This window comes from Helicoverpa zea, chromosome 11, assembly GCF_022581195.2.
Source record: "Helicoverpa zea isolate HzStark_Cry1AcR chromosome 11, ilHelZeax1.1, whole genome shotgun sequence".
In the NCBI taxonomy this organism is placed as follows: domain Eukaryota; kingdom Metazoa; phylum Arthropoda; class Insecta; order Lepidoptera; family Noctuidae; genus Helicoverpa; species Helicoverpa zea.
The window spans coordinates 3,553,942-3,576,088 of record NC_061462.1 but is presented as its reverse complement, the minus strand read 5'-3'; the positions used below and the strand labels follow the sequence as shown (position 1 = coordinate 3,576,088).

Sequence of the window (22,147 nt, the reverse complement as noted above, 5' to 3'; positions counted from 1 at the left end):
ATTTTGTAACCGATAGTACGGTCACGGTCGTCATAGTAGGCACGGCGGCCAGCGCGAAACCGGTTTACTGACGGAGCTCCGCTCGGCGCGCGTAAGAATAGTTGGTATCCATATTTTGCTGATTTTAGGGCGGACAAAAGAATGAAAAAAATGTTTTTACTGATGATGCAGATATGTTCTGTTAACGATTCTGGACCACCAGGTTTTTTTTTGCGCACTGCTTAAAATTCATTCCTGTATTTGTTTATAACAACTTATAGTATTTTTAACTAGCACAACATAAATCGACACAAAACATGAGTATTCTCGTCTATTGTCCCAATAAAATCAGTTTATGTACCGCATCTTCTTTCTACCAATCACGTAGTACACTGGTACTATTAGCACCCTTTGACCAGGGTATAGTATCTACTAATTGGGCGGAACGTGTCAAGTTAACAAATATTGCGTTTGGTGCTGCGGGAAGGCGGTTCGCCTACGTGGTTTGCAAGCGATGCGTTGAGCGGCGCGAAAGCTTCGTTGTTCCATTATTTTCTGGTTGGTTCTAGAATTTTCTGTGGTAGATTTTACGAAGCACAAATATGTATGTGAGATAAAATCGACGAATGATAAAAATGATGAAGCGTGGGATATGTTGTGTTGTTTAAGTATTTTGTTTGTAATTATTTATTTGTGTAACTTTCAAGTCTCGTTAAGTAAATCATTTTTAAAAGTTCTCCTAAGTCATGTAAAAAATAAAGCAGGTGCTGAATCTCTCAGCCATTAAGAAGCAGCAGCTATAAAGTTTTTTCAAAAGATGTTTTCGAAGTCAATCATGCTAAGTGCAACACTTTGGAACTGTCATTTTTTGATCACAAACCCTTCATTCGAGACGTAAATCATTATTTTTATGGCAAAATGAAGGCGTATTTTTGTGATTTTTCTTTAATATATTAGCTTTTCTTATATAATGATTATTTACTACAATATTGATATTATGTTTGTCATCTTATCTTATATTTCCATTTGAAAAGATATTAGGGTACTAAAACTACAATAACAAAGTCCCCCTTGGAGTGTAAATCGCGAAAACTAGTGAAGCGGTTGTAATGGTACTTTTATCGCTGAACTTGGATTTTTACGGTTCGTACAAAGTGTGTAAAACTTGACAATATACCTGGTGATGTTTAACAAGAAAGTAAAGTCGGTAGCTAAAATCGTAAATTAAAGTGGGTACTACTTTGTAACGTTCTTTGGTTTTAGTATGTTTTCGTCTTTGCCCTTTGGAGGGATTGTGTTTTTTGCGAATGTCTCAGTTTGAGTAATATATGTTTAAAGATCATGAAGCCTTACGAAATGGTATGTGATGCGGAATAATGAGGATCACGCTGTGAGAAAGATGATGGAAAACGAATTCCTCCTTCAACTATTTACATTCTATTCAACCTATTTTTTGTTCATTGAATTATGAGGAATTGATTGTTCTTTTTTGTCTCCGTGATTTCTCATTTAACATAAGAGGACATTTCTCTTTCAATTCAACTCAAATTTCCAAGACAACAAAACAATCAAATGGACGAATTTCTGGAACTCAGTAAATCAAGAAGCGGTTAGGTTTATCCCAAGTAATGTAAGCATGATATATGTATGTACCTACATAACATTTGCATTGCAAACAATATACCTTGTATTTCAATGGATGTGTGTAAATCGGTTATTGCAGCAATCACTTCGGCAACATTCAAATTAATGTGAAATTACAACGTTCAAATCAATATGTATGGCTGAGGTTCACCCGCATCATACTTATATATGTAGTCTTGCCCAGTAAATGCAGCTGTCTATCACTGAAATATTTTTCAAAATCAATGGTCCTGATTTTAGCCGGTGCGAAGTAACAAACTGTTCAGCGTTATAATATAGGTATAGTAAAAAACGATGCTGCAAAATAATAGTTAATTTGGTTTATACAGCCAATTCCGGAAAAACAAACCCCCAATACTACTTTACAACACATAAAGTAAAGCAGACCATTAAACTTTACGGTCCCAATCAATAAAACCACGAACTAAACAGAAAGGTTCATTTAAATATACTCCGCAACATATCCATTGAAAAGTCCTGAACATCCAATCTATTGATGAGTACCATTTTAATTTAGCCGAAAGCGATACAGAAACAAATAGAACAAATCCTTTTAGACCACTCTGCCAGTAGACAAAGAATGAAACAATTCTACGTTGGAACTGCCATATAATATTGCACTTTAGGGCCATGAGTGAGGGTGTATTTTTGAATGAACGGTGCCACAGAACATTGATGGCCTTACTACAAAAACTTTAACCACTGTTTTACACTTGTCTAAAAAAAATGTGGCTCCAAAATGAACCATATGTCAACGTCATAATTTGTCATTTTTTTAGACAAGGCATAAACTGACGTTTAAAAGTTTTTGTGGTAAGACGGTGAATGTCTAACATTTACCGTTAGCAATTTTATGTAAAGATTTTCGCATCCAGTGGATAATAGACGATTGTTTTGTACGTCAAGAGATAACGGCAGCTTAGAATGTTGTTATGGAAGTGAAATATCTAGCCATTCTGACATTGAACGATATTTTAAAATATACTGTGGGTGGACTTCAAATTTGAAACCATGTAGGTAATGCAACTTTGCAACTTACAGATTATCTATTTCATCTCGATAGCTATATCGATAGACACATATCGATGTCTATTACACATTTATTTGAACAATATGACAGAATTAAAAAGCATTATCGACCTATTTTGGCAGTCGTCTAGCATATGTCGTATTTTTTTTACCGTGAACAATAAACTATCCGTTTTTTAAATATATGTAACCTAAATGAGCAGCGTTGTATTGATTTAAAATCCTCATAATAATTATTATACAAAATTAAAATATGTGCTTATTTATTAAAAGAGCTCGTAGAAGCGTCCTTTAATTTAATAGAACGCCTATTTATTATTACACAGAATTTAACAAGACTTTTGTTGATTTACTTCATTAAAACTAGTAATTAAATGAAAAAGTTAGGGACAACTGGGATTAATATAAAAATATTTGAGTTTGATTAGGTACTTGACCTTTACGAATAGAAAAAAAAATGTTAAATTTCAACCTTTGTCAGAAAATGACCCATAACAAAAGCGGTCAAAATTGAAGAATCAGGTCGAACAATTTAGGTTTCCGAAACCCAAAAGATTTCAAGTAATGGAGGTACACGTGAACATTTTTTTCGCCCATTTTCAACCCACACGCTTATTTACTAAAAGCTTTTATTCTCAACAAATGTTCACTGACTTGGAACACATTAAATGTATTTGACATATGAAATTGTGATCAATTTGCTTTTTATATTTCTCGCCTTTTACAAAAGGATCGTTTCTATTACGTCTCTATTGGAGTATATAATAGTGATTGTTTCTAAATTGTTTCGTATTGTTATAATATTTGAAGTACAGTTTAGCAAATAATTTACCTCACCGAACTTTCTTGTAGTTACTTCATCATCATCAGCCTTTCCACCGTCACAGCTCAAGGCACAGGATTTTTCTACTACATAAAAAAAATCCAGACTTTTTAAATCTAAATGAATTTCCTCAAAATAGATGCCTTCATCTTCCTTCCTTTTCATCTCGAGATGCGAGTGAAGCCACGGGGAACTATTAGTATAATATTTTCTAGTTGTAAAGTCACGTTAAGCTTAACTATACAAACGTTGGTTTGCAAGCTAAAATGGTTTAATACATTTTCATATCGACTTGGGGAGCAATATGTGAACATTGTATACGTTAGCTAATACGGTTAACTGAATATTCATTAAAACTAGTACGATCGTAACAAAATATATAGCGGGTTTCAATTAAGTAAATATTTAAGTGAACTCACCGTCATTTGGTTTAAGAGTGACTTTTAACTGAATAATTATTAGCCACATGAGAAGTTCATGAATTAATAAGAATTCATGGATGCTAAGCTGAATTACCTATACTGATTGTATCCATGTGCTAAGTATATGTTAAGTAGATTTTATGTTAGGTTAGTTTGGTTAAGGTTTTAATTGATTTATTAATTTATGAAAACATGTTATCATATATTAGATAACTAACTCTTAAGAAGAATCATCATAAGCTTGTTGCATTATTTAGTTTAATAAACTTTTATATTAACTTCACTAATCCGTTTGCATTAAAGAATGCTTAAAAATATTATGAAAGTACAATGTCATTATCGATCAACAAAATGAAGTCAAAATAAACAAAACACCAGCCTTAACATTATCAAACACCGAAACGAAATTCGATAGCAAAAACTTGAGCACAAAATTAATGAAGTTCGCCGATGTTCGTTTGAACATAAACATTGGTAAATAGTCGACTTATACCCGCCTTTGCCTATTTACTCGTATTTTCCGTACACTCGTAATCAATCATGTATAATTTAGTTTCTGAAGCTCATCAAGCATTCTCCCCGACACAACCAAAAACCAGGAATCACATCACGAGTTGCAAACATGGTACAAAGCGTACCTGTGTTGTGTACATTTTACGGCTTGCTCCCACATGCTCCGAAAATTCCTTCCCAGCAAGTCCAAAGCGAAAAAACAATTCTCTAAAAATAATAAAATCCTTCCCGCTAGCTCCAAGATTTTAAGAACAAAAACTTAATTTTGATATTTTGCTGACGATACACATTTTTTTTTGGAGCCATGTGGTAGTAATTTGAAGGTATATTTTAATTCATTTATTTTGTTCTACAGCATTTGGACCCAAACGAAAGAAATGTATGAAAACTTTGCTAACAGAAAACAATGGGTTTGGAGTAAATGGGAACAAGCCCATTTTACTAGTGTGTGTGTACATTGTACCAGTGTGTATGTACTTACGCGCACAATCAGCTCGATGTATGCCACTCGCAGTCCTGCGAACAAACGGAGTTCGGATTAGTAATGTGGGAAACGTGCACGATTTTCAAGTCAGCCGTGCATGTTACCCTGTGAGGTCTTTTACGTTTCTTTTATCGACACTTCGGCTTTTGATGTTCGAAAAAAGATGAAGTGACTCAAACATTTTCACGGCAATAGTGAACGTAATTGACAGCGAACATTCTAAAGATACAGGTTCTAAGGAAGACACGGAAATTGTTCAAGCCAAAAATGCGAGTCTAAGAGTAAATAATTTTTATCTCATAAAATATGACCAATTAAATGGTATAAGTTTCCTTTACGAGTGTTTTTACTGCAGTTTTCAACTATCAGCATCCGAAACGATTTTACGATGGATTTTAAACTAGTGAGTCGTAACTAGGAGTAAGCTTTAGATTGGAAAGTCAGAGTTTTCAAGCGTGGTGTTGACAACAGTAGCGCTATTTCAATATGTAAATAGCCACGCGTTGCGCTAAGCAAATTGTTGCTGCTGCTAGTGACGTTATTCTTACAAAACTTAGGTACACCTATTTTTACGATTTAAATATTTTGATTTTATGTCCGAAATATGAGAGCAAATCATGGTTACGAGTATGACGTTAGCTATTTGCATCTTAACGTAAACATTTCAATTTTACAACAAAAGCAGAGTTGTCGTAAAACCCAGCATAATAAAATTGAATTCCTGCACTAAACATCTTAATTCTCGCTAGAAGCACCTTTTCGCCGCTGTAGCAAGTGCTATTAGGCATTCCTACCGCATAAAAATGAAAGATTAAGCTATAAAAATTTTCCGGCTGTTAGAAAGAATCTGGGCGCATGTTTGCGTAAATCTCTACGGCCATCTTGGATCCCACAACGAATTTATGTAATCAGGAAAAAAATACGAGCAACAATAAAAATTCGTCATTCACATGACTTGGCTTTCGACGATGTTCATATTTATTTTGATATTTCGAGTTAAATTGTTTTCTTCAACCTTCAGCTCAGCAATTTCAGTACTCTAATTTGATTTCGCTTTGCTGGGAGAAAATTCTATTTATGGCAAAATAAAATTTGCACACTTTTCCTTGTAAGCCGCGGAATGTTCAGTCAAACTTTCGCATTCGAGAAAGTACTAATTTTTTCAGCTGTCGCCAACTTATTAGCTGAAGTATTTTTGCCAGTTATTGCAAGAGTTACTTGAGTAGGAAAACATTAATTAGAGGAGTGTTATTAACAGAAGTAGTGTAAGTGCCTTATTAACGTTTCCACAAACTAGGCTTAATGCAATTCAAGGTACGATGGTTGATTCATCATTCATTTTAATTAGACGGCGTTAACTGAGCGACCTTCAAGAGGTATTGATTGTGTACTTGCTGAATTATCAAGACTGTTCTCAAGAGAATACGAGCAAGTTACCGAAATAGCGTAAATAATTTCTTATAATAATTATGTCTATTCTATGGGGCATTGACAAAATAAATTAAGTGACAGACACTTCGAATATACGAAGCCAGTTTCGTCGTATACTTTTCTCCAATCCCACTTAAAAATGTTCTTCATATTACATAGAGCAGAGAAGACAAATATTTTTTTTCATTAACTAAACGGTCCTCACCAAAGTATGAGTAATGGCAAATTCATCTTCCATCTCAGGAACAACGTAGATCTCGACAAAGCATCAGAAGACAAATTGTGAAAATCCCCCTTAAATATAACAAGTCGTAATCGTAAAAAGTTCTTAGGTATTAATGGTTATGGCTCGTTTATTTAAGGGTTTTTTTATGAGATTTTTGCTACTGTCGATATTATATCTGTTGAAATAGCTGTAACTAAATAAGAACGTCACTACAATAATAAAAATCTGAAAATAATATTGAGGTTTTCATACTATTATTTTTATGTTTTTACGTGCACTTTTTTATATTTGAGCGAAAAAATTACCAAATTCTCCGAAATTTTTCATGTAACTTTGCACCGACTGCAAATGGTTTTCGTTGAAAAAAAATCACAACATCATATTTTTCTTGTGAAGTTTTTGGATCGCATAGCAGTTTCTGCGTTTCTATTTAAAAACTAAAATATCCGACAGAACGATTAAAAAAATCATAATCGCCAACATTAGGGCATATAAATACAGATAACTAACCAACTAAGGTCAGCTTTAATCAAAGTAATGGTACTTTGGAGATATTTATTAAAACCCTTGATTGGGTCCCTGATACAAGAAGGCTGTCTTAAAATATGGGGCTATTCAAGGGTTTAAATATTTTATTGCTACGTAGAAAAATATTGTGTCAGCGGTTTTTGTTAATTTAGTGCCAGTAAAATTATTTAAGGGCATTCTAACAAGACTCACAGAAGTGTTTTTGATGCCATAAAAATATTTTTGCCACCTCAACATTGTTGTATTTTCGATAGTGTTAAATCTTTAATTGACTGAAATTTTCAGGGCAATACATCATGTATCCTCATAGCCACAAAGCTAAAAAGTAGCCCATAACAGCCTCCAGAGACTCATCTATTTCCCCACATCTCAAATAAAGGTCTCGATTCAACCCTTTAATCGTGAAACCATAAATTCGCAAATAAGCATTCCCCATACTAACTACAAACATCGTAAACACTTAATTAAATTTTAACTTTAAATAGAACAGCATTAAAACTACTTTTGATTAACACCCTATCTACCAACACCTATGAACGAACATATACCTAAGCTGTTCCGAAAAGCGCCACCTGAGCGGTGCAAGTTGAATCTCCTCAAAGACTTATCAGTTACTAGCAGAAGCTATCAGCGAGTTCCGATGGATAGATCCCATGTTTCACACCTACCGTATAATCGGTTCGCCGACTAGTTGAGCGTAAACTTATTATGAAGTTCTGATACCCGTCGGAGTAGTTGCATCCTTGTTATACAAGGTGTTCTATAGATGCTGTGAGGGAATTAACACGGATGAAGTGTTGAGACTTTAAGTATCTACGTCTTGTTGAGTAATATTATGTGAGAAGTACAAGCGTATTTTCTTCTAAAGATTCATCGTTTATAATTTTGCAAAATCTTGTCGACCGAATTTCAAATTCTTATACATATACTTATAACATAAAATTAAGGAATATTTAAATTTGAAGCAATTTTGCGTAAATACACAAAACTTAATTCCATCATTTTCGAAAAACTTAATGAATTATACGGCACGTTCCAATCAGAGTTTCTATCGCTATAAGGGATCTTTAACAAATGACCTTCCCAGGAAATTAAGAAAGATTTATTATCAGTAGCAAGTGATTTAGATACCAATCAAGACTCAATAGTTTGGCCACTGTTTGTGTTCAGGGTACTATAAGCAAACATTGATCCTAGAATCAGGACTGGGAATATTAAACTTAGTAGATTTACGATGAGTTAGTTTAAGATGTTGTAGTACATACTCGTATATTGGGCGTAGTACATGTATTGAAATTTATGGTCTTTATTGAAGGACATGAAGGTCCAATCAAACTAGATTGTGGGTTTCTGTTGTCTTTTGTACAACTATAGCAGGATTTAGGCCCAGAAGAAACAAAGACCGGTTTTAGTCCGTAAAAATTTGACGCTCCGACCCTACCGTGGCATCTGATGATGTCTCATCTAAAATGGTACCAGGTGTATTTCTAGAATTAAACGATACATACGCATGTTTCATACGACCACTAATAAATCTTCAACTCTCAAACGTTTTCAAGAACTTCCTACTCGTGTTGTAATTTATAATTTAATAACTTAAAGGTATAAATAAACGCTTAGGGAGAACGTTAAAACTTTCCTAACGAACATTCTTCCTGTACACTGTTCATTATTTTATAATAAGCCGTTTAATTTAACCCTTATAACAATAAATTGTACATGTATCATAATAGGATCGTTTTTAGCTTTCATGAGCCGTTCATTCGATTATCACAATGAAGATGATTAGATTTACCATTTCGTCACATGAAACATGTAGGTAACACAATTTGGACAAATTCATAACGGCCATGATGATATGACGACAGAAACATCCTGTTAGGCTTTGATACTTTCTGCGATCTCACTATTATAAGCGATGTCCTTCCAGCCGAGATTTTGTTGCAAATACAGTTCTTCACTTTGAATTATCACCTGCCTTTATTTCAAGCAACTATTTTCTATTTAAACGAGACAAACATGTAAAAAAGTTTTTAGTGCAACGCATAGACGGTTTTATGCGACACTTTTAAAACATTAACAAGTTATTTGACTAAGTTTTGTCATTTTTACACACGCTTCGTGTTAGTCTCCAGGGATTGTCTGGCACATAACGACGTTAGCTTAGTCTGGACATGCGTCGTAACTCATTTTTATGTTTGGAGACTCGACTTAAATTATTTCAGAGTTTTTTATTTTATTTTTAATCTTCTAGAGATATTGTTTCAGCATTTTGTCAACGCGTGTAATAAATTATGTTGTGTTGAAAAAATACTAGGTACGTTTTATAATTGGCCCTTTTTGTAAGTGACCCTTTTGCTCCCTTCGCTCCTATTTTCGGGAACAATACGTTTACGAAATACGACCTAAAGGCCCGTGACCCACTTAAGGCAAAGTTAATTCAATGACTGAAGAACTCAATAAGTTTGTATTTGACGAAATCTGATAACTAACTCTAAAATGAGCCGAGAAATTAGTTTCTGAGACCATATAGGGGCCAAGCATCTCTCCTTAGCATATTTATCATTGTCCTTACAATAGAATATTTTTGGAGCGCAGTAACCTCTGTTTGGCAAAATGCCATTATACTAGTAGATGTCGCGGTTTTTCTCGCTTTTCCCATTTATTTGGCAGGTGTTTAATCCTCTTTAGTGAAACAGAAGCGCTGGGATCCGACGAGATTCCGTTTAAAAGGTTTTAATGAAATGAAAAGGAAAATATTGGGGATTGTTTGGGCCCAATGTATGGAATTTATCACGGAAACTATAAGAGCTTATGATGTCTCGGATAAAAGGCATGATTTTTAATCCTTGTACTGCCACTTTATAAAAATTAAAATACATTTTTTTTCTCCAAACAACGCAATATTCACTATGTTAATAAATGATGATTCAAAATATCGTTCCTATGTACCTAATAGAATTTTAGATATATTTATGACCATGACTAACGGAACGCTTCACATATACCGCAAGCATTGAATGTCGATCGAAATAATTTAATAGGCATACTAGAGAACGGTATTCATAATGCAGAATGTAAGACTGGTGTTATGCGTAGAACAATTTCTTATTCAGAAACAATATCAAGCAATGCAATTAGGATATTATGCCATGTCCAGCGATAGGTTTATTAACCAACTATTAACTAAGGACTGATCTACTGAACACATATGGAAGAAGAACATTTTATATCACCGATGGCATTGAACATAATGAAATGAAATATAACACCATAACATCAAGCAATATTTCTGGATAAAAAGCTGTACCAACTGACAGACATTCCGTTTTATTAACTTAATTCACTAATAAATTACGTTCGCGTCGACGTTTTGGGTTTTATGAGGCCGAGCCAAAAATCGAGTAGCTGAATCTACAACGCTTCTACCCCTGTAAATTCTGATACAGAATGATATAATGGCTGATTTAACCCTTGATTTTTCTGAGAAATTAAGCACGGGATTTTGTGGTTAACCTTCAGAATTTCCAGACTATGGCGGCTTATAATCGTCTATGAGGGATCCTTGTAACAGATATCTCATTTTTCATAGTTACGCGACTACAATGGGAACTATTACACCATGAAGCGTAAAACATTCATCAGCATGTGACTGCATGAGTCGAGCAGAGGTCAACAAATAAAATTTGATGTTGGAACTCTGTCTATATGCAAGTCAGATGTTTTGCAAGCCGCGCTCAATGCTAAAGCTTAATAAGATATAGATAAAAAATTCAATAAGATATAATATAATATTTATACTTACATATATGTAGGTACTTATTAAAACACGATACAAATAAATAGAACTCCACGTAAAGTGCTCAAAAAGTGCTCCAAATTCTTAAAGTACCAGGTAATAAATTGCCACCTACGCTCAACGCCTTGATAATCTTTTAGTTCTAGATGCTTACATACATCGACTTCCTCGAGATGTTAATCCAGGCATAGCTTATAAGCTAATAAGCCTAAGATCTATCAATGGAATTCAATCAAGACCTTAAGCACTAGAGACATAAAGTTCAATTTAGTTCACTTTAATTTAACAAGCAAGCTTGCCCATTCCGGGTCAAAAGATCAACGGGTGGAAAAGTTAGAGCTGTTTAAGAAAGGTGTAAAGAAAGACACCGGAATAGTTGTTCAACCTTTATCAAGCTCAGGTCCTCTGTTATTTAGTGCGATAGTACTCGACTACCCTTAGAAGGATTTCTCGTTTATTGTCCGTGACGAAAAATATTGTTCGTTCTTTCGGTAAATTGAATCTTTTACACGAAAACATTGATCGAAGATTGAATTTACGGAACATCCTTTGCTTTGACATTTTTCAAATTGATATCTACTGAATCATCAAGTTCATTAGTTTACTGGTGGTCATAAGTCTGTCAAATGAGATATATTAAATCTACCTTAAGATCATTTTAATTTTATATGAAAATCTTCAGTATTTAACATTTACACACTTATAGTTGGTAACATATTCGCTTTAAATTCGTCTAAACGAACTCGGAAACGTCACAACATAATTACATTTAACTTAGGTCACCCGTCAATTAGTCGGACCCGAAAACGGGGGACCTAGTATTAAACTGTTCCGATTCGTAATTTTAAACTACCGAGTACCCCTACTAATTTGCAAAAGTTTCAAGACTCTGAGAGCTGACAATTTAATTAATAGTCTAGAAGTCTAGACTCTGGAGAATATAGGCGTCTTCAGTTATGTTCAGCACAATAATATATTACTCGTCTGCCTATAACCAATACTTGTTAGAAGATCAGGGTTATAGATAATCTTGATTTATGGGAAAGAGTTTATCTTACAACACCACTATAGCGAAATTGATACTTTTTTGTAGACCCAATTATTGTTTCCTGTCTTCACTTATATGCCAAAAAAGGTATGTATTTCTCTATTTTACTATTCCTCAGAAAGACCGAAACTTACAACTTCCGGTGTAACTGTTAAGTTACACTGGTAGTTTCTTTATAATTAAGTCCAACAAAAAAGTTTTGCGCGTTAAAAGTTGCGTCCTCAAATTGCAGTACTTAGTTGAATCTTTTTTCTGTTACGTTCCATTATTTATAGGTATTAATTCAGAAAATGGTAACCATGTATAATGACTTATACATAGTTACAAATTAATGAATACACTATCTCGCCAAAATATTGGAAATCTTAACCGGCATCCAAAATCGATAGCCAGTAAATCATTTAGCTGACCGTTGACCCCCATTCTCTTGTCTGCCGCGATGGTATCACCAGCATCGGGTGAAATATCTCGTTACGCACATTGCTCCCTCAGGGACCGGCTGCGGCCTTCACTTAATTGCTAACGATCGACCAAACTCATTACTTGGACTTCTACGGCTTCTTATCTTAACACCGCAAATGTGCTTGATAGAAATATTACGAATTTTCCGCGTTAGGACGTACCCAAAAAATCTCTCTACCGAGTTTTAATTTCTGTTTCATCGTATGAGATATTGTTTGCAAATGTAGGGCAGCGCCATTTTATTCAGCGAAATAATTTGGGGTATGTCCCAGTTTTGTTTTCACAATATCTTTCATTTTGACAATTGTATAAAATATAATATTATGTAGGTTAATCTTTATGCTGAACATATTAATCAAACACACAATGAAAAAAATGACAGTGTTGTCGTCATAAACATAACACTTCTACCATCCATCACCTATTCTACGAATAGAAATCAATCGAAAGGCCTCATAAACACAAATAGTATTTCAACATCCAGCCTATATTCATATCGATCAAACCACGCATAACCCACATTCGCAGAAGCACAAACACGGAGGAATTAAGCAAAGCATTTGGCACAACACACAGCGATTACTAATATGAAATGGTAGGATCTGTGGCGCCCTTAAAACGGAGGTCTGAGAAATGCCAGACGCTAGACCAATCAACTTTATCAAACATTTCTTTGAAGTGGGTTGCGTCTGTTGATAATTGTACGCAGTACGTAGTATTACGCATCTGGTGTACGTTAGCTTGACCTTCGTGTTTGATAAAAGATAAGTGCATACAAACTCCATTGTGTGATTTGTTGGGCCACTAGTGGGTGTTCTTTAGATCAGATTTTTTTGATTGATGAAACACGAAAGCAAGATAGACGACTGGGCATGAAGTTCTTTTTTAAAGATCGGATAAACAATTAATACCTTATTGTTTATTTATTATTGTTTTGTTTTTATTCTCACAATGATGGAAAGCTAGGTACCGACATCATGTAGTTGTAGCAGCAATGCGGGTAAAGTTGATAAATAAAACAGCAATGATGGTGTAAAGTAGAAGAGTATAGTATATCGTATATTTTGTAAATACAGAACGAGCTTAAGTCTAAAATAACAGGGGCCGAAGTAGTGTTAACGCTCAAGCGAGAGCGTCGCGCGATTGTCCAATAAGAACGCTCTGATAAGACTCTGTGAGTACCTAAAAGAAACGAGACAGATGCGCGCGCGAGCGAGATAGCACGAACGTAAATATAACGCGTTCGGCGCGAGCGGTCTTCAATCCCATGTTGTGGGTGGTGTAGCGAAGCGTACCTCACAGTACCCCCCCCTTAGCGAAGCGTACGTTTGGCTTGCATACTCTGCCGGTCCTGGTGACGTAGGGTTGCTGTGAAGGTACAGGATCCACGATGCTCGGTGTACTCGTAGGACACGTAGTGTTTGGCGAATCATTTTCGTTGCAGATGTATGCCGGTTTCAGTCTATCCAGCGATACAACTGTCTCTCGATTCGGTAGCTGTATCTTGAAGAATTTTTCGTGTCTCTGTAGCACAGGATACGGTCCATCGTAGGGTGGTGTCAGCGGCGCTCGAACGGTATCGTTCCTCACAAAGACGTGTGTGCACGTACCGAGGTCCTTATGTATGAAGGGACTGGCTGATGTTCTCGCGGTAGTGCACGAAGGTGAGAGTGACGTCATCGTTTGTGTGAGGCAGCGTACGTAATCTTCGTCCGACATGTTAATTGTAGTAGTCGGCGCGAAGAAATCCGATGGCACACGTAGCGTAGAACCGTTGGTCATTAGCGCGGGACTTAGGTTGTTGTCTTCACGCAGCGCTGTTCGGAGGCCAAGTAGTACGGTGGGAAGTTCGTCACTCCAGTTGGTAGTTGCGCCTCTAGCCATTAACGCAGCTTTTAGCGTACGATGCCAGCGCTCTATTTGACCGTTTGACTGCGGATGGTATGCAGTTGTACGTATGCGTGTAATGCCGAGTTTCTTCATTAGCGCGCTGAACAACGACGATTCAAACTGCCTGCCTTGATCGGTTGATATACGTAGTGGGCAGCCGAATCTCGCAATCCAGTTTTCATACAGCGCTTTTGCGACGATCTCAGCTGTTATTTCGCGCACTGGTACAGCTTCTGGCCACTTTGTAAATCTGTCCATGATCGTAACACAATATCGATAATCGTAAGATAGTCGAAGTGGGCCGACTATATCGATATGTATGTGTTCGAAGCGTTGAGATGGCGGGAAACTTCCTAGCGGCGTGACGACGTGACGATGTACTTTTGCTCGCTGACAGCCGACGCAGTTTCTTGTCCACGTTGTTACGTCTTTGTTCATGGATGACCAGAAGAACTTCGATGTCACTTGCTTCCTAGTCGCCTTGATACCAGAGTGGCAGAGATCATGTTGCGCTTTGAATGCAGCAAAACGATGTGCCGGTGGTAAGTATGGGCGAAGCGTGGACGTTGACATCTCGCACGTGATTGGTCGTTGCGTGCCAGGCAAAGTAACTGAGATGAATTTTAAATTCGGCTGCAGCTTCAATTGTTTCAGCTCATCGTCTTGATCTTGATCACGTGATAACTTGTCGTAGTCGATGTTTGACGGGCATTGTATTTCGTCAATACGAGATAAGGCGTCAGCGACTGAGTTTTCTTCTCCCTTTACGTACACGATGTTCTTGACGAATTGACTGATAAAGTGGAGTTGTCGCTCACGTCGCTGAGTGTCGCTGCTACTTTGCGGCCTTGAGAGCGCATAGGACAGCGGTTTGTGATCAGTGTAGACGGTGACGTCACAGCCTTCGATGAGTCTTCGAAAATGTTTCACAGCCGCGTAGATCGCTAGTAGTTCGCGATCATACGTGCTGTATCGTGATTGCGTAGCACTCAATGTTTTGGAAAAGAATGCTAGCGGTTTCCAGGCTACGTTGTCACGTTGTTGTAGCACCGCTCCAATGCCGTGGTCAGAAGCGTCCGTCATGATGCAGAGTGGGGTGCCGGCGATAGGGTGCGATAGTGTTGCACATTCCAGTATGCTTTGGCGGCATTTTTGAAATGCTTGTTCGGCGGCCGGCGTCCACGTGATAGGCGTTTTGTCATTCTTTTTCCCATTGTGCAGATATTTGTTGAGTTCACTTTGCATGTCGGCTTGATTTGGTAAACAATCTCTGTAGAAGTTCAGCATGCCCAGGAAACGACGAAGCTCGATGATAGTTTTCGGTTGAGGATAACTGGATATGACTTTTATCCGTTCTTCGGTTGGTTTCATGCCGTCCGCTGTTACTTCATAGCCGAGAAAATTGATTTTCGCCTGTGCAAATTCACATTTGTTTACGTTGAGTGATACGCCGTATTTGTTCAAGCGGTCAAGAACTCGATGCAGTAATTCCTTGTGTTCTTGTTCGTTATCTGAGTACAACAAGATATCGTCGATGTATGAAAAACATCCCTCGATGCCGCGCAGAACCTCGTGCATGAATCGTTGGAAAGTTTGACTAGCGTTACGTAGGCCAAACGGCATGCAGGTGAATTCAAACAACCCGAAGGGTGTGATGATTGCCGTTTTCTGAGCGTCTTCTTTGTTTATTGGTATTTTGTAGTAGGCCATTTTCATGTCGAGTTTTGAAAAGATCTTCTTATTGTGTAGTTGATAGGTGAAGTCTTGAATGCGCGGAATCGGGTATTTATCTGGTAGCGTGACTGAATTTAGACGTCTGTAGTCGCCGCACACTCGTAGACTGCCATCTTTCTTCTTTACCACATGGAGTGGGCTGGCCCACGGGCTCTTGGAAGGTTGACATATGCCCATTTCCATCATGCGTTCGAATTCGTCCTTAGCCGCTTTGTATTTGTCGGGCGGCAGGGGGCGAGCACGGGCGAAGACAGGTTGTCCCGTAGTCTCGATGTGATGCACGACGTTGTGTTTAGCGGGCGTTTTCAAGGACATAGGTCGCAGTAGATCTGGATATTGCTTGAGTATGTCTTGATATGTCTGCTTGTTGCTAAGTACGTAAACGGCTTGTTGCATCGACGAGATTTCTACGGCGTTTATCGATAGTTGTGTCACCTTGTCGATTAGCTTCTTTTGATGCAAGTCGACGAGGAGTTTGAAGTGGCGAAGGAAGTCAGCTCCGAGTATCGATGTTTTGACATCTGCGACTACAAATGACCAGCGAAATCGTCTTCTGAGGCCTAGGTCGATTTGTAGATCTTTCTCGCCGTAGGTATTGATTGGTGAACTGTTCGCGGCGTATAGTTTGTATGATGTTGGCGAACATTTCTTCTTATGTATTGGGGTGGCGGCTAGGACGGAGATATCCGCACCGGTGTCAACGAGGAAACGGTGATTCGTGTTGCGATCGAAGACACATAGGCGGTTACTTGTCGTAGTTACACCGACGTCCGCCACGGTCGGTGCCTCTTCTAGTTTTCCGACTTCTTTTGATTTCGCCTAGCGCACGGTGACACGCAGCGTCTTGCCTGATCTCCAAATCGGTAGTGGTAGTAACATACTCGATTGGGATCGTGCTGATGCCTTGCAGTGGACTTTGATCTTGAGCGGGAACGCTGATAACGGCGATGGTTTGGTCTTCCACGGCTACGAAGTTCGGAGATCTCGAGTGTCAGATTCTCGAGTTGTTTTGAGAGAACTTGTATCTGCGCGGACATGATTTGCTGGTTTACTGCCGCAGAATCTGGTTGAGATGAAGAGACAGCTGCGATATTTGCCGACTCGGAATATTCCATCATCTTGTCTGCCATTGCCGCGAGCATATCGAGTGATGAATCTGTGTTCACAGACAGCACAACTCGCATTTGCGGCGGAAGGTGGTTCATCCACTCAATCTTGATGCCATCTTCGGTGATCATGTTGCCGCCGAGTTCGCGCATACGTCGTAGCAACTGAGACGGTTTTTGGTTGCCAAGTTCCAATCCGCTGATGAGGTTCTTAAAGTTTTTCACCTCGGACTGCTCGTACACGGAGAGAAGGCGTTGTTTGATGGCCTCGTACTTCTTAGTTTCTGGCGGCTTGATCACGATGTCTGTGACATGTTGAAGGTCGGTCGGTTGTAGTTGGCCCAGGACGTAACGATATTTGTTTTCGTCACTGGTCTTCTGCGGCTCGACGACGGCTTCGAATTGAATGAACCACATGCGAGGATATTCACGCCAGAAGGGAAGGAGACGCGACTGCACGGAGACGACAGCGAGTTCTGTAGGCTCGCTAACTTCTTGCTTGTGTTCCATCATTTTTCTCTCGGGGTCACCAAAATGTAGCAGCAATGCGGGTAAAGTTGATAAATAAAACAGCAATGATGGTGTAAAGTAGAAGAGTATAGTATATCGTATATTTTGTAAATACAGAACGAGCTTAAGTCTAAAATAACAGGGGCCGAAGTAGTGTTAACGCTCAAGCGAGAGCGTCGCGCGATTGTCCAATAAGAACGCTCTGATAAGACTCTGTGAGTACCTAAAAGAAACGAGACAGATGCGCGCGCGAGCGAGATAGCACGAACGTAAATATAACGCGTTCGGCGCGAGCGGTCTTCAATCCCATGTTGTGGGTGGTGTAGCGAAGCGTACCTCACATAGTTACATTGACGTTTTCTATAAACGGAGAATTAAATTGAACAATAATATACTATTTTCCTGCACAACTCCTAATCGATCATAAATAATATAACATCATAATGTTTGTATTCCGTACAAAACAAAGGTTTATAGAAACAAAGGGACCGGACAATAAGATGGAGTGAGACGATTTATGCAATAAATTGTGAAGGATAAGTCGAGGTGGAAGATAAACGAAATATAAATTATTCCTGAGGAAAAATGTTAAGGATAACGTATTCTATTAAGACTTAAGTTAAGAATGTCATTTGTCTGTTCCTGGAAGCTTGAATTTGTTTTAGGACAAAGCAGTTGGGGTATTTTCCACTGTTACATAAGTACGCGATAATACTGAAATATGCTACATTTTCTTAATCCGTACCTTTACCTGAGTGTTCACAGAAAAGTAACTAAACCTTTATGATATATATAATATACACCAGTTTTTCTTCAGGTAGGTTAATTTGGCCACCCGTGAGTAAAACTGCGGAAATACATAAAATTTTTGTATTTTTATTAATTTTTATAATTTTTTGGCTTCTTCACCAGAACTCGAAAATATATTTACAACAATATATTTTATAAGAAATATTTACATTAAATACAAACTAACCAGATAAAAAGAATCAAGTCAAATTCAAAAAGATCAAAGTAACATGTTTCCAATTTGTAAGTATGTTTCAAGTCACAGTACCAGCCCAGCACACGGAAAAACAATTGTAAATTCTACTTCACAAAGGGCCGTCATTAAACTGGAATAAAAGAAGTCAAAACAAAAGAAGTACGGAACCTTTGTACTGGTTCACTACTATCTGGGATGTAAATATGTCTGTCTATACGTTGGTACATCTGCAAATCATTCCGTAATAAAAATGTACATCAATAGAATGCCGCGTTAGGTTGCAATAGGGTTCTGAGAGAAGCGGAAAAAATAAGCGAAATAAAAAAAAAAACTTTATTAGAGATACTTTCTTAAATATAAATGTATCGTCTGAGAAATTGATAGTTCAAATACATCATTAAAGAATTTGTTTTCAATCTAGATACACGGCAGTGTGTCCGCCAAGTTCGAGCAAAAAAAGCGACACACCGGCCGAGGGTTATATTACACGAACCATTTCGGGCCAAATTCGACCCCCCTGTAACTCAAAATCTATTTTATTTACGCATATCAAATTTCTAGTATCTATTGAGACCCCCTCACTTATCTAAAATACAAAATTTCATTAATATACCTATTGTAGGTCTTGAGATATTGACGTCAGAAAATCGCTATTTTTACTATACACTCACTGACTGACTGACTCACTCACTCATCAAAAACCTAGACCACTTCCAATGGTCGTATTGACTTGAAATTTGGCATGGAGGTAGGTCTTTATGTCAAGGTAAAGGGAAAAATCTGAAAATGGCCAAGTGTGAGTCGGTTTCAAAATAATGAAGGTGTTTTATACCCGGTGTACATTTATACTCCTAAGGAACTAAAACGAACTAAATTTATCTATATTTATATAATATATCTTCGAATGGTCGTACCGATCTGAAATTCGTTACAAAGGTTTGTATTTAGTCAAAGTAAAGTAAAAATCTGAAAACGGCCAAGTGTGAATCACTTTCGAAAATAACGAATGTGTAACTTTAATCCACGAACATAATATATGATAACATGTCATGTCAGTCAGTTGGTAAATCTAGTCCATTTAGTTAATCTAGTTCATTTCTTTGTAAGAAACATAGTGCATATAAAAAAATCTGAAAGATAGTATAAATGAGACATTTCTTTAAATAACTTCATCATAAGAAAAAAAAAAATAAACAACCTTAGAAAAATAAATGAAATCCCACCCAAAACAAAAATGTGAAAGACTGCCAAGTTCGATAATATGGGAATGCTTCGCCTATAAAAGAAGTGAGATCTGAATAAGTACCAAGTTTCATACACATACCTCAGTTAAAAATAGTTACTTTTTAATGATGTTACTTGGCAAGTTTTAATAGAAAATTAAATACTTGATTCATTGCGTTTAGTAGGTTTATAACAAGGTGTGTGAAAACTTGCCAAGTAACATCATTAAAAAGTAACTATTTTTAACTGAGGTATGTGTATGAAACTTGGTACTTATTCAGATCTCACTTCCTTTATAGGCGAAGCATTCCCATATCATCGAACTTGGCAGTCTTTCACATTTTTGTTTTGGGTGGGATTACTTTATCTGAGGGGATTATCTTTGCAACTTAGAATCGTACAGCTGCTTGAACAAATTTACCAAAATCGTTTTAATTAACTTATCCAACCGAATCTGCAACCCTCAATTGTTTGAAACTAACCAGCCCTCGTTCCCACACGCTTCAGATGCTGCCTAACTTACATGAAGATCTCATCTTCAAACAATTATTTGCATACGTATAATATTTGCACCGAACAAACCCAATTCAGCTTTAGAATAACACCAAATGAAAACGGAGCTTTAATTAAAATAATTTCAATTTCACATAATGTAGTGCCTAGAATTGTACTAAAATAATTTTGCTCTAGGGTTAAATAGTATTAATAATGCTAGAACGTGTTATTTTAATTTGAAAATTTAATTACATAAAGGATTTAACACGTACCACGCGTTGTAAGAATAATTTATAGTGCAGGTGTGGGCTAATTATGCTAAAAACCTGTAATCACAACTTTGATTTATATTCAACACCTTATTTATTTAATTAATTACTTTTGCACTTCACAAGCGTCATCACGGTCCTTTTAGTCGAACAAAGGACCAAAAATGTCTTACTCGCTCCGCTTACGTCTATAGTAGTACCCCAACACCAAAGCCCAGATTGCCTCGTAATGCCAAGACGCGATATGATCGCCCACTATCGTCTTACTACAGGCATGTTTCTCACTACATCTGTGTATAGCATACCTTTGTTCTTCTAACCTACGTAGTAAATAGCTTTGTAGTAAAACGAAGGTTTAATGTGTTCTAGTTGCCTTCTCTTTCTTTGAATACTGTACTTAAAGAGCTGTTCCTTGATTTATTGGCAGTTAAGGTTATCTAGGTATTTTGTAATTCAAAATAGGAACAACACAAACACACATACAAGAAAAATATTTTTGTGTTTTTGATGTGATTATGCAATCAATTTTTTCAATATTTATTGATGTGACATTTTCACAATTTTCATCATCATCATTTCAGCCATAGGACGTCCACTGCTAAACATAGGCCTCCCCCTTTGATCTCCACAGATACTTGTGGAGATCACAATTTTAGTAATCATTAATTGGACATGTTAGAGACTAGCCTAGGGCCTGGTAATTAAACTTCTTATTGGAGGAATATACATGAAATAAAATCATGTTTCCACTTCACGTTACAAGCAATTTGTTGCTCAAATTAAGGACTAAAAGTAATCCCTTTATTAATACCCAGTGTGTGATCAAAGCCCTCCCACGCTCAATAAGGCAAAGTTTAAGCACTAACTTCAAGCTTAGACCACTTTACCCATTAATCAAAATGTTTTAATCTGAATTCCAGATCTTTATCGGCTCATTAATTCAGCCTTTAGTTGTAATCTAAACATGTAGACTTATCCTGATTGATTAAACACAGAGTAAACCGCTGAATCTACAAACTCAAAAATGGCAGATGATTCCTTTTGGGGTATATGGGTAATTATTATGGGTAACCAAGACTTTTGCATAGTAAATAATACAGGTATGTATATTATACAATTTCCGCACACCCTTATTACCATGAAACTTTTATTTGAATTGACTTGTATTTGAATTATTTCCCATTCGCAAAGGTGCTCCTAAGTCAACAAAGTTTCTTTGCTGTTTTGAACTATGATTCACATATTCTCTTTGAGGTCACAGAAGAAAATACCCAATTTTGTATACAATAGGAGCTATTTTGTAACGCACAAAGATGGTAGTAAAAGTTCTATTAGAATCTATTCAATGCTGATTTTGAAGGGCGCAAAGAGACATTGGTAAAAGATTTTAGCTAGTTTCTGCTTGTTCCTAAAATAGCCTTCATTTGCTGGGTCCTTTTCGCTTTGTTACTTTATTAGTCCCTTAATTAAAATTGTATTGGCTTCGCGCCTACGTCCAATGTCTAGCCAAGAGGGTGAATGGACAAGAAAAATTTGTAAATTTTTA

The 22,147-nt window shown here is 37.0% G+C and overlaps 2 protein-coding genes across 2 annotated transcripts in view; both read right to left on the bottom strand.

Annotated features, from left to right (window-relative positions):
- The window catches only part of LOC124634336 (angiotensin-converting enzyme-like protein Ace3), a 79,000-nt gene extending 74,060 nt beyond the window's left edge, over positions 1 to 4,940 (bottom strand). Inside the window, exon 1 of the mRNA XM_047169879.1 lies at positions 4,892 to 4,940. The gene's annotated coding sequence lies outside the window, so the exon portion shown is untranslated. The remainder of the gene's footprint in view (positions 1 to 4,891) is intronic.
- An 11,863-nt stretch (positions 4,941 to 16,803) lies between these two features.
- Positions 16,804 to 17,964, bottom strand: LOC124634510. The gene has a single exon (XM_047170109.1). The coding sequence runs from the start codon at positions 17,629 to 17,631 to the stop codon at positions 16,804 to 16,806; it is 828 nt and encodes a 275-aa protein (XP_047026065.1). The 5' UTR covers positions 17,632 to 17,964.
- Positions 17,965 to 22,147: the final 4,183 nt, after the last annotated feature.